Source organism: Daphnia magna, linkage group LG1, assembly GCF_020631705.1.
Source record: "Daphnia magna isolate NIES linkage group LG1, ASM2063170v1.1, whole genome shotgun sequence".
Taxonomy (NCBI): Eukaryota; Metazoa; Arthropoda; class Branchiopoda; order Diplostraca; family Daphniidae; genus Daphnia; species Daphnia magna.
The window spans coordinates 7,802,685-7,815,876 of record NC_059182.1 but is presented as its reverse complement, the minus strand read 5'-3'; the positions used below and the strand labels follow the sequence as shown (position 1 = coordinate 7,815,876).

At 37.2% G+C, this 13,192-nt stretch overlaps 1 protein-coding gene and 2 pseudogenes across 1 annotated transcript; 1 reads left to right on the top strand and 2 right to left on the bottom strand.

The window, feature by feature from the left end:
• Positions 1–2,768: 2,768 nt before the first annotated feature.
• LOC116928475 lies at positions 2,769–3,718 on the bottom strand (annotated as a pseudogene).
• A 5,616-nt stretch (positions 3,719–9,334) lies between these two features.
• Positions 9,335–9,802, bottom strand: LOC116928845. Its single transcript, XM_032935978.2, has one exon. The coding sequence runs from the start codon at positions 9,800–9,802 to the stop codon at positions 9,335–9,337; it is 468 nt and encodes a 155-aa protein (XP_032791869.1).
• Positions 9,803–10,704: 902 nt separating this feature from the next.
• LOC116928394 lies at positions 10,705–12,919 on the top strand (annotated as a pseudogene).
• Positions 12,920–13,192: the final 273 nt, after the last annotated feature.

The window sequence follows — 13,192 nt, the reverse complement described above, 5'->3', positions numbered from 1 at the left end:
ATTTTTTGCTCTTGATCGATATCGATTAGCCAATTATAAGCCAATATTGGACAAACAAGATTAATCGATCTTTATACCACGATACCAACCAAATGTCGATGCGATACGAATTTTTGTTGTTGTTTAACGATAATATTATTGGTATGTATGTATATATGTATAGTTTTGGGGTAGAAGTCGGGGAACGGTAAACACCCTGTGTTTGGAACTGGTTTTTGGAACCGGGTTTAATTTTAGCGAGGAATTTTTAACATAGGTCCTACGATGTTACCTAGTCTCGTCATTCGATAACTGATATAAGTGCAGAATTCCATCATTGGCCGAGCATTGGCTTGCCAATAGAAAGCTTGTATTTTTGTGCATCAATCCAAGCCTATACGAACATCGGATTAGTTTTGGCAAATGTTGTTTCCTGCCCGGGTATATATCGAACAATAACATAAATTCGAAATTGTATCGACATTGGATTAGTATCGGAATATATAGATCATTTAATCTTTTTTTCCTAATTTTGGTTTAGTATTGTCAAATTGATATCGATCAACAGCAAAAATTCGAAATTGTTTCAACATTAGATTAGTATCGGGAGATAAACATCGATTTCTGACATTGGTTTACTGTTGGCTAATCAATATCGAACAAGAGCAAAAATTTGAAATTGTACCAAAATTGAATTAGTATATGGATATATAAATATCGTTTAAACTTGGGTTTCTGACTTTGGGGTACTATTGGCATTTCGATATCGAACAAGAGCAAAAATTTGAAATTGTACCAACATTGGATTTGTACATGGATATATATATCGTTTAAACTTGGGTTTCTGACTTTGGGGTACTATTGGCATTTCAATATCGAACAAGAGCAAAATTTTGAAATTGTACCAACATTGGATTAGTAGATAGATATATACATCGTTTGAACTTGGGTTTTTGACTTTGGGGTACTATTGGCATTTTGATATCGAACAGCAGCTAAAATTTGGAATTGTACCAACATTGGATTAGTATATGGATATATATATCGTTTAAACTTGAATTTCTGACTTTGGGGTACTATTGGCATTTCGATATCAAACAGCATCAAAAATTCGAAATTGTATTGACATTGGATAAATATTGGGATATATAAATCGTTGAAATTTGGGTTTTGGGTTTTGGCAAAGGTTCGAAATTGTATCGACATTGGTTTAGTAGCGGGATACATGCATCGTTAAAACTCAACTTTCTAAGAATGGCCCAGTATGGAATTGATTTGGTTTTTGGAAAACCACATTCCAATATTTTTCCAACCATGGACCAATCTCATGTAACTGATAACGCATTTACGATGTGAACCGACCAAAAATCAACATCGGATGAAGAAAACAGAATGGTCAGTATTGTTTCCTACCCGGGTGTGCTTTTTAAATTTGTTATTCTTAATTACATTTTTTGTTGTATTTTTGAAATGTTTGGTCTAAATTAACGATTAAACATGAAAATCAAATGATTGTTGTGTAAATTAGTATCTATAATCAGTAAAAATAATAAAACTGTAACCACGTACTAAATTTAAACTAACTTTGGTTTTCACTGGGAAATTTTTTCTAAGTTTTTAACCAAATTCCGGAATTACTCCGGAAAACATATTACTTGATATGTATAGAAATAGCTAAGTGGATAAAGCGTCTGAAAGATGAAGTTGTTGTACAGTGGTCTAGGGTTCAAATCCGGCAAATCCGGCTAAGTCTGTGTTTACTTTATGTTACGATGAATAAAGCTATTGTTTTGTTTTAGGCTACTATTTAATTTTTGATTTTGGAATGTTGAATGTTGGTCCAATGTTGTCTTGCGCCATTATTGGCTGCATATCGAAATCGCACATCGGCCCGGGTCAATTCCAACTTGAGTCGCCAAACCTTGTCCATTTCTGTTATGCCACTACTGATAAAATTATCCCGGATAAACACTGCTCGCCAATGTTCTACCAAAATAAATTTATAACATTGGTTAGGTGTTAAATTTTTAACATTGATACAATGTTGTTTTGCGCCATTATTGGCTGCATATCGAAATCGCACATCGGCCCGGGTAATTTCCAACTTGAGTCGCCAAACCTTGTCCATTTTTGTTATGCCAATATTGATAAATTAATCCCGGATCAACACTGCTTGCCGGTGTTCTACCAAAATACATGTGTAATATTGGCATAACAGAAATGGACAAGGTTTGGCGACTCAAGTTGGAAATGACCCGGGCCGATGTGCGATTCTGATCCTGAACCAATGGCCGATTCTGTATCGGCAACAACATTGGACCTAGATAAAATTCCTACCCGGGTTGTCTTCCGTTATAGATAAACTGATGTTTCCAAAGTGCATCGCGCCCTAGAACGCAATCTTCAACAATTTCATTTACGACAATGAATTTCTGCCTAAGTGCTTGGCGTGGCGTTTCTTCTGCCACAAAAAAGTTAACGGTGATTATTCCTTCCGTGACGAGGCGCCTGTCATTTATGCTGAAAAGATCCACATCTACCTCTTTAGTGAAATTAATTAATTCCTTTCCTTCGTTCAGCTTATGAAAAAATGTGCTGCTAATAACGTTTCTCTCGGCTCCAGTGTCAAACAGCACCTTTACAACAGAATTTCCTATTTTTATTCATATCCTAGGAACTGTAGATTTTACTGCAAAACTATTTATATGATGTCAGGGCTTTTTCTTAGTTCCACCGCTTACATCGGTAGTTTGTAGTTTCCCCTTTCTTTAAACGAAATGAGTTTTTTTTCCATTTCCGTCATAGCCCTCTGGAGGACTGGGTTTCAAATTTTTTATCTGGGGGCAAAAGTTTGCTCGGTGTCCAATTTCTTTACAACGAAAACATTTATCATTAGCTTGACTCTCCCTTGCTTTATAATTGCTTATTGAGTGATAGCCCCAATCGTTGTGAAAATAACAAAAATATAAATTTCCTGTTTTATTGATTGGAGGGTTTGACTGTGGTGAGCGCTTTGAAAAACTCACGTTTCTTCTGGTAGATAATTGCCTTTGCATTTTCTCCATGTTTTCTTCTAAATGTTTTTGATGAGTGTTTGATTCCACATGGGTACTAAGGCGATCTAAAGCCTCCTTTACTTTAGTCAATTCTCTATTAGGTTCGACGTATTTGGCCTGAAAAGCATTTAGTCTGGATCTAACTTGGGCTTCTTCTACTGCCATGGCCGTCATTTTAGCTTTTTCTATGAGTTTTTCAAAAGTTTTAAATTCCTTATACTTTATTCTGGTCTGGACGTCGAAAGACAGCCCTTCCAGAAACCTGTCCATCATGATTTGTTCTCTGGAAAAAGCTGTTGCTTTATCTATCGTGGATTTTATAGGATACGCTAAATGGAAGGCCTTGCGTATACGATTCGCATAACGTCTCATATTCTCTTGGGTTCCCGTTGCATATTATGATATTCAACGCTTTGTTTAGACCTGGTCTCTGTAGAGTGGAAAAGTTTAATTAAACGCTCCTTTACTCTGTCGTAAATTTGCGCGCTAATTGGGTTTTCAAGTTCAAAGTTATCAAACTCATCAGCCGCTTCACCATACAATTTCGATCGTAGTACAATAATTTTTCTTGGCTCCTCAAAATCGCCTAAAACCAGTACTGATTCTAGATGTGCAAGCCAGTCATCAAAGCGACCGGAGCGATCACGGTCTACGTAAATTCCGACGTTACTAAATAACGTCATTGCTTGGCTTTATTGTAACTTTTTATTTTTATTGATGGCGTTAGAAATAAAATTGTTTGTGTTTCCTATGCTGTTTACTTTTGACGGACACATTACTAAGGGATTCATTTTAGGAATTGAGCTGGTAACTGAATACTTTGGAGTTGTTACGTTATTACTTTGCTTCTTGTACATGCTTGAGATTTTTACACTTTGTCCACTTAACGCAAGTGGTTGTGTATGTAAAGGGGTTGAGGTAAGATATGAAGGCTGAGAGCTAGTTGTCAAAACAGGCTGTCCATTATGCTTCATTTTCTGAGAGGAATTAATGCAACGTTTAGTATTTGTTAGAACGTGTTGCACAATACAATTAGCTGCTTTAGAAGCATCCTCATAATCCATTCCGGATTCCATCAAACGGCTCAATTCTTTTATGTTTATTTTAATGGACACGTCTTGGTTTGTTTCTTCTGGCGGTTTGTTTTGCATGATTTTTTTACTGGTCAACGATCGACGCTAAACTTAAGGAGACTTTCCGAATTTGTAGTCCTTGATACGGTAAATAGTTACACGTAGTGGACGCTAACTGTGATTGAGGAGTTTGAGTATTCATACTTGACTGTGAATGATTAACCGACGGACAAGTGATTGTTGTGGTACTAGGGGTCGATTTAGGACAATCTGAAGGAATCTGATCACCTTGCGTGTGGATTTCCGCTCTTACAATTTTGATGGTTACGCTGTTTTTAGAAGTTTCCTCTTCAGTTTCGAGTGTTAATAAAGATTGGGGCACTGGCAGCCGGAGAAATATGACCGATCAAAATAGGCCCCGACGAAATAGGCCCGGAAAATAGGACCGGACGAAATAGGACCCCACGAAATAGGCCCACATAACATTTTTTAAAGTGGTCCTATTTCTCCGTCAAAGTGGGCCTATTTCTCCTTTTTTTTCTGAGTTCCAAAATGAACTCTGAAACAAATTCAATGAAATTTCCAACCTAATCTCTATGAGAGATGTTAGTACCGTCACCCTTTATATATACTTTGCCGTAGCTAAAACCATGATGAGTGAAATTAACACATTGCCGTCTCGTTATTCATATGTTAGTTAACCGATTTCCGTCTTTATTTTTTCATGAACCTATTCCCCTTTATCTTAACTATAAAGTTCATTTGTTTCAAATGTCGTTTTCACTTCACAACTATCGTTAATTTGAAAAATGAACAAATTTCCGTGCTTGCTTCGCCATTTTTCTGCTCAGCCTTGAACGCATCTCCCCCCTTTAGCGGCTCAGCATTGAACGCGTATCTCCTCTCTACCGATGCCAAGGCCAGTGTTCGGATGAAGTAGGAAATGAAACATATTTGATGAAATAACTCTTTTGGATGTATTTAAAACATTTTCATAAATAATTTAATGTTTTTAAAGCACGAAACGAACATTACTGTTGAGTTTTACGGGGCTGACGCGCTGCCCAAGCCGGCAAGCCGGCCAGAAGGGTGGTCGAGCGGGGGAATTGCCCGCACCCGTGGGAGACGGGTCAGTGCAAGGGAGTTTACTTGGGCCATACCATAAGCTCCCATGTTATATTTTTTGCTCTATGTCAACGGGTGTTCTAATGGTCATCAAACCGGACTGCCATTCGAAAAAACCTGTGTTCGAATCCCAGACAAGTCAAAATAGAAATTTCAGAAAAATTATCTTGAAAATTAAATAGCACAACTACATCAAGCACTGTAATACCACTCGGCTACATATTGTCACACGAGTTGTATTAGAACAAGGACAAACGAATACAACAAGTGATGACTTAAATTCTAAACAATGGTTTAACCCAAACAAAACGGATAACCATTACCAAAAGTTGAAGAAGCGTCTGAAGACCTCTTGGGAAACCAGGGAACTCGTCTTACGGAGCCCAGCTCCGGGAGCTCACCCGATGGAGACTCATCTAACGCAGATTCGGGGCAGCATTTTATACTGTCGCGCGAATTACTCCCCTTCCGGACTGCATATCTGCGTATCTTTCTTAGAGCGGACTTCTCCCGATAATTTCTTCACCACGATCGCAGCGTTGTCCAAGGAGCGGATGACTCATCTCTGCGAAGAGATAACCTATCTCCCTTTTCACCCGCGACAATATTGCATTGAATAAATCACCGGTTGGGCTTTACACGACACTCGTCATTTAAAACATTTTCGTAAATTATTTAATTTTTTTAAAGCACGAAGCGAAAATTACTATATAGTTTTGAATACCAAAGTCCAGTTGTCCAACATTTCCATCTATCCGTAAAAATGTCGTGGTTTGATAGCGTCATGAAGATGGCACCATGTGTTAATCACTAACCAGCGTTTAATTTTCAACATGAAAATTATCAAATAACTTTAATACAGTGCCGGTCCACTTATACGACCGCCTACTCATACGCCCAACCCGGTTATACGACCACCCTTCTGCTTGCACGACTTTTTGGCGCGAACAGCCCCTGTTCAAACTTTTATGCCGCTAAATGTACCGACAGTTGCATTATTTTAATCCCTTTTCGAGGTCTATTTTTTAAAATGACTATTGACTTTCATTAAGGTGAGAGGGCTGGACTTTTTTGAACAAAAGTGCATTACGTCAGCCAGTGTTCTGTTGTAAGTGGATCAGAACGCATCGCTATTGTACTTGTGAAGAATGGGAAAAGTAAAAGAAAATGTATATCCGCGTATTTGATTTGAGCCCACATTTTAAATATTTCATACGCTTTTGTACTGAGACAAGCCAAACGATATCGCATCATATCAAATTAAAATCAGTCGTCACCTGCTAATCACTACTATAGCGTCCGACCAGTCATCCGACCATCCGGTTATACGACCGCTGCACCAAGTGGTCGTATAAGTGGACCGGCACTGTACACAAATTTTTTATTATTTTACATTTTTAAAAAATTATTTAATGTGTTCTAACATCTATCCATTTTGAAATGAATATAATCCATTTTTAATTATTGAAAATGCACACTCGTTTAGCAGACGAGTCATCAATAGCGTGGTCATGGCGTCATCTTAATCACACACAACTTGGATGTTATTTTCCTCTTTGTGATTTTGCATCGGTAAAAATTCGTTATAATTATACCAGAAATGCTGTCCACAAAAATCTTTAGCAATTGTATAATTGAAGATCTAAAGTTAATTTGTAGCTTAATGCCAGACCAGCTCTGTTTGGATTTGTATCATTCTCTTTCACTTACGATGGACGCTTAAAAGATTCTTAAGTCGGCAAGGTTAGTCTTTAACACTGTTATTGATATTTAATATAGACTAGTTTAACCCTGTCTCTTTTCTGTTTTCCTGTAATCAGATTCACCATGATTATCCAGCCAGTTGTTCATCACATGATGCAGGTATCTAATTACATAACAGTTGCTTAAAGCAATTCTTTTATTCAAGTATTTATTCCATAGTTGTTGTTGGTGCTCGTGGAGCTGGATTTTGTGGATATTGGATGTTGTGGGCCTATTTCGTAGGGTCCTATTTCGTCCAGTCGTATTTGCCGAGACTATTTCGTCGGGGCCTATTTCGACCGATCCTATATCTCCGCCAATCGGGGCACTAAGTCGGATTCTGACCTACTTTGTTGTTCTCCTGAGTGCACTGATTCGCACTCTGAATCGGTACTTTCGTAGTATGACCTTAGACCACAGTGCTTAAAGAGTTCAATTGGTGTCAAAATTGTGAACTCGGTTAAGATTAATGCTCTTAAGGCTGTTCCTACTTCTTTGTTTGTTAACTCTATTTTTTTTTTCATTTCGAAGTAAATACTGCAATTCAAAAATAAGATCGTCAACAGGAATTTCCGTTATTCTCGTATTTCCGTATTGCTGATAAAACCATGCCCGATCTTGGTTCTCTTCATTTATTAGTTCTAGGTTTTGGAAATCTGTAGAGATATCTTCTGTGTTTTCTACCCTATCTGCAGTTTTTTCAAGGTACGTAATTGCCCGAGCCTGTTCTAGAAGTTGATTATATGATAGCAATTCTCTTGTCTCATCGCCTATCAGGGGTTCGACTACGGTTTCGTCTTGTGACGATACTTGCAAATTAAGTATTTCGTTCCATTGATCATCATTTCTCAATTCTTTAATTTCATTGGAATCAAGAAGATCAATATCGGATTGATGTGGGCTATCACTATCTAGTTCGACACCTAGATTTTCGTTATTTCTCAAAATTGACGTCGACCCGCCTCCTGATCTTAAAGGAGTGAACCTTTCACGTTCTGATCGAACAAGTCTTTGTATTAGTGGCCCTTTTCTTACAGATCTTCTTTCTAAAGTGGTTTCTAAACCGCTATCGTCATTTGTCCTCATCTTTTATAACGAACTAATTTCTAACAAAGCATGTTCTTTTATAACTATGAAAAGTTATCAAAAATTTCAACCAAATAGGAAGCCAACAAACGAAGAGAAGGCAATAAGTACCACTTATTACCATAAAAATTTTAAACAAACAATAAAACAAAAAACACACGCTATTCAGCTTAAAATGGAAGCCGAGTTCGACTCCGCTGCCACCATATGTAAACTATTAATATTTTAACTTACTTTTTCATTGTCGTTTCTTAGGAAGTATATTTTCAGTAGCACAAAAAATTGGGGAACAATTCTTTAGGAACTGAATTGTGAAAGGTTCTACTATTTTCTATAGAACAAAAAGTTTTTATACAGGGTTCGGGAAGGTCGAACTGCAAGAAAATCAAGTTGAAATGTTTGAAGGGTAAATCAGTCTGTAAGACGTCTAAGGAAGAAATTACATAGAAAAGAGGGGCGTATAAAAAATTAATGTTATGTAAGAATAAAGGGTAGGGAAAAAATAGGAAAAGAATAAAGAATAAATTGTTTTGGTTGTTTACATTATTGACTAATTCACTGATAGTTAATCCAATAATTAAATATCTTATATACGAATTTGCTTGGTTGCCAATTGGGACATGTGGACGAAAATGTAAAAAAAAAAATTAAAATATAAACAATTGTTCGAACAATTTCCAGTTAGAGATTATTTGCCAATTATTCGAACAATTGTTCAAAAAAACAAATAATCACCCCCCATTGTTCAGTTTGTTTAAAAACAAAAAAAAAAATTTGGTTTGTTTAAAAACAAATAAAATTGTTCGTGCACACCTCTGATAAATACATCTACAAATAAGGTTACTTTCATATTGAGTTTGTTTTACGCAGTAAGTTATTAGACGGTTTCAACTGCTTATTTGCGTTATTGAAAATGATTAAACTCGTGGTTATTAATGATTGATGTCAATAACTATCTCTAATTCTACAGGCCTTACTTGTTCTATTGAGGTAATAGAGTATGTCACATAGTCAAGAGGCTTCAGTTTCATCTGGTGTCAATAATAATAATGGACGTAAAAGAAAAAATAACGTTGGCCCCAGCGCCGGATTAGAGTTTGGCGGGCCCTGGGCAAAATTGATATCGCGGGCCCTTTTTCCACCTTTTTTCAAGAGATTTTCTATATCAACAAGCAAGACATTCAGAACATGCTGAAAAGATTCTATTTTAGAACATATACATTCAATACACTTATCAAATAAGTAATTTACGAACATTACAGCAATCACTAATTAAATTGGAACAGATCGAGATTTTCTACTAGCAAAATCACTGATAATATCATTGAAATCAATATCGTTAAGTAGATCGGACTCGATGCTCATCAAAGTTAAATTATTGAGGCGGTCCTCTGTAGTGCTTGCCCAGCTTTCATTTTTGATCCGCTTGAGTTTTGAAAAGGACCGGTCTCCTTTACAGTTGGTTACCATCATGGACAAAAATATGCGAAGAGCAATCTCGATGTTCGGGGAAGATGATTCTAGACGATTTGATTTGATTCTTGAATACAGAGTCTCAAACAATGTTTTCTTGCGCTCTTTTTCATTAGGAGATGATTCTTTCTTCTGTCTTTCTTTCACTTCGTCTTCAACGTAATAGACAAATTGCAGACATTCTCCGTAAAGATCCGTTGGATCTACGTCACCACAATAAAATCCTGCGAGCTGTTCACATTTGCTTTTGATATCAGCGTTACTCATGTTGTTTAATTGTGTAAAAAAAAAGAAACGGTCGTTAATTCGATCGTAAGAGATGCTTCGCGTAGATAAACCCTCGTTCAGTGAATCAAGGATTGGATAGAAGATTTCGACTCGGAATTTCGTATCGCCAGTTAAATTCGCGTCAACCGAGGGTCCTTCATTACGTGTTACACGAACGTGTAAAGTTACGCTTAAACTGAGGCAATTACAGCGATTCACTTGATGACGACGTACTAAAAATTCAAGTTCGAACTGGTTCTCGTCAACGGTCTCAACTCGGTCTCAACTCAAGTCTCAACTCGGGGAGTAAAGGGAAAGGGTTAGAAGTAGAACTAAGAGGTAGGGTTAGAATCAGAATTTTGAAAAAGCCCTGTAGGCACATTGAGTCACTGACGGCTTTACGAGTTAAAGATGTTTTCACATTTCTTTTTCACCTCCTATATTTCCGACATTAAATTTATTACAATTTCACATATTTATAAAAATTGGCGGTCAATTGTTTTCGTAAATTTGGCTGCGCAGGCCCTGGGCATTTGCCCACAGTTGCCCATTGGCTAATCCGGCACTGGTTGGCCCTCGTCAAACACGCCGAAGACTGAATAAGGCATTTGATAATTTTATGAAGTTAACACCATTGAAAGAGTCTCAGTATGTAGTGTAATATCTAAGTATCTACATACTCATATCAATAAAGCTACTCTACTGGCAAATTACGCATTCCTCATTTTAAACAGACCGGCTCCTCCAGTCCCAGTTACTTCTTTTAACACGTTGTCAAATGAAGACTTACAACTTGACAAGTCAGTTAATGAGATTGGTCTACCTACATCTTTAGATTGTGAAGATCACAATAATTGTTAATTTGACAATGGCAAATTTGTTGATATTACTTCAATTCAGTCATGGGCTACTTTATACACAAGCCTGTGATTAAATTTTACTATGAGAATGTAATTTAAATATTTATGATTAAGACACGAACACCAACCATCAGCCAGACAGCTCTGATGATGAGTGTGAATACACATAGGAAAGTGATAATGATTACTTTGACTACGCCAGTGATTCGTCATCATTTGAGGAATTCGAAAATGATTCATTTGATTGGGCAGTATATGACGACGAAGAATTTTATTCGGAGATGACTAGCGGAGGACCGTCAGAGGAAAACGAATTTGAATTAACTGTCAAAGAAAGTTTAATCCAATGGGTGGTAGATTGTAATATCCCCCATAGTAACGTTAGCAATTTACTGAAGAGACTGCATCGTGATGCAAATCTTACATTTCTACCACTAGATTCAAGAACGTTGATGTTGTCTACACGAGGACAAGTTCAAGTAACAGAAATGCCACCGGGAAAATACAAGCATTTTGATGTGGCAGCTGCTCTTTTGAATGTTCTTGAGGCAACGGCAGCGGCTGGGAAGGAAATCCCGAATATATTTTTTACATTATGGTGAATGTTGACGGCATCCCGTTGTCAAAAAGTAGTTCCAGTGATTTTTGGCCCATTCTATTCAAAGTACTCACGTAGTAACTTACTACGTGAGTTTTTTTATGTTTTCAATATAATCAATTGAATAATTTGCGAAATGACTATAATGGTTTATTAAGCAATCACCAAAATTTAATCGGATTTTTTAAAATAAAGGTTTGGATGATATATTAGTAGGATGTATATACCACGGCGCGAAGAAGCCCGCCAACGTCAACGATTTTTTGTCTCGTTTCCGTGAAGATATCGTAAAACTGAAGACTCATGGATTACAATTTCCTGGAGAAAAAATCGATGTGTTGGTTAGTGGCCTATGTTGTGATGCACCTGCCACTACGTTTGTGATGAATATTGCCACCCACAACGCATACTATGGTTGTAGGAAATGCACCACCAGAGGCGTATGGGTAGGAAACATCGTAACTCATCATACTGAACCGAAAACTGGTGGCCGCGTAACTTTTCCTGAACTCGATGCACCTATGAGAACCGACGAATTTTTTCAGAAAGCGCCTCCAACTTAAGCATCATCACAAGGATGGCGGTAAGTCAATTATCGAAGACATACTTGATGATCTTATTTCAAATGTTGTGTTAGACTATATGCATTTAGTGTGTATCGGAGTCCGAAAAAGGGATTTAAAGACTTGGTTATCGGGAAAGTCTGACAAAGTTAGGTTTTCTGATACAACTATAGAGAGTATATCTGCTTATTTAGTTGCAATTGGGGAATACATTTCAAACGTTTTTCCAAGAACAACCAGGCCCCTTCATGAGTTGCCACGTTGGAAAGCAACAGAGTTGCGACTAGATTTCCTTTACATTTGCCCTATTGCTTATAAACCATTTTTAAGTTCCGCTAGATACAATCACATGATGTTACTCCATGTCGCTATAAAAATTCTAGTAAACAGGAATATTTGTTTGGCTTACGCGACTTACGCTGAGTCGCTTTGAAACGCCTTCCGGGGCAGGATAGGGCGCTAAATATGTAACTTTTAACGTCCATAACTTGATACATTTGGCGAATGATGTTCGGAAACATGGTAACATGGACGAATTTAGCGCCTTCTCCTTTGAAAATAAATTTCAAAAAATGAAGAATCTGTTGCGAAAAAGTGGAAAGCCACTTCAACAGATAGTACGGCGATTAGAAGAAATGGAAAGAGCGAAAGAAACAAAAAAAACTGCAGAGCGTCACCTCAAATATTGGGCTATAGAACTTGAGGGAATCCATTATTCAGGCCCAGTGTTATTACCTAAGTTTGCTGGGGCCGAACAGTACAAGTCCTTGCGTTTCAAGAATGCTATGCTGTCAACGTCATTATCTAAAAGTTGTGTTTTCCTTGAAAATAAGGACGTTTTTTGATAGAAAATTTCGTCAAATACCACGAATGGGTTTATCTAGTTGGGAGAAGATTTTTGAACAAGGAAAACCTACATGTCTACCCATTACCGTCTTCTATGTTGGACGAACTATTGGTATCCAAAATAAATCCTAACCTAGAATCTTTTCCCCTAACTTCTGTAATGTGTAAAGCATTTTGGATTTCAATTACTATACCTCCTAACGGATCCTCCTTTACATGCCCACTTGTAAATCATCGTCTTTTTAAATAAACTCTGATATTGATATGACAACTTGAAAATTTCTTATTTTCATTATCGGGTACAATCAAAATTAAATGGACTAATACGCGCTTGTACTAGATAGTAGAGAATGCTTTATAGCGTTCTCGTAAATATTTAGAACAAATAAGGCTATCCATAAGACATCCATGGAATGTTCGGGCATTAAAACTAGGTCCGTCCATATTCAGTTAGCTACGGACATGCAGTGTTGCCGTCCGCTCAAATTTTTAAGCGTGTGCGGCGCACCGCTCAACTGTCGTT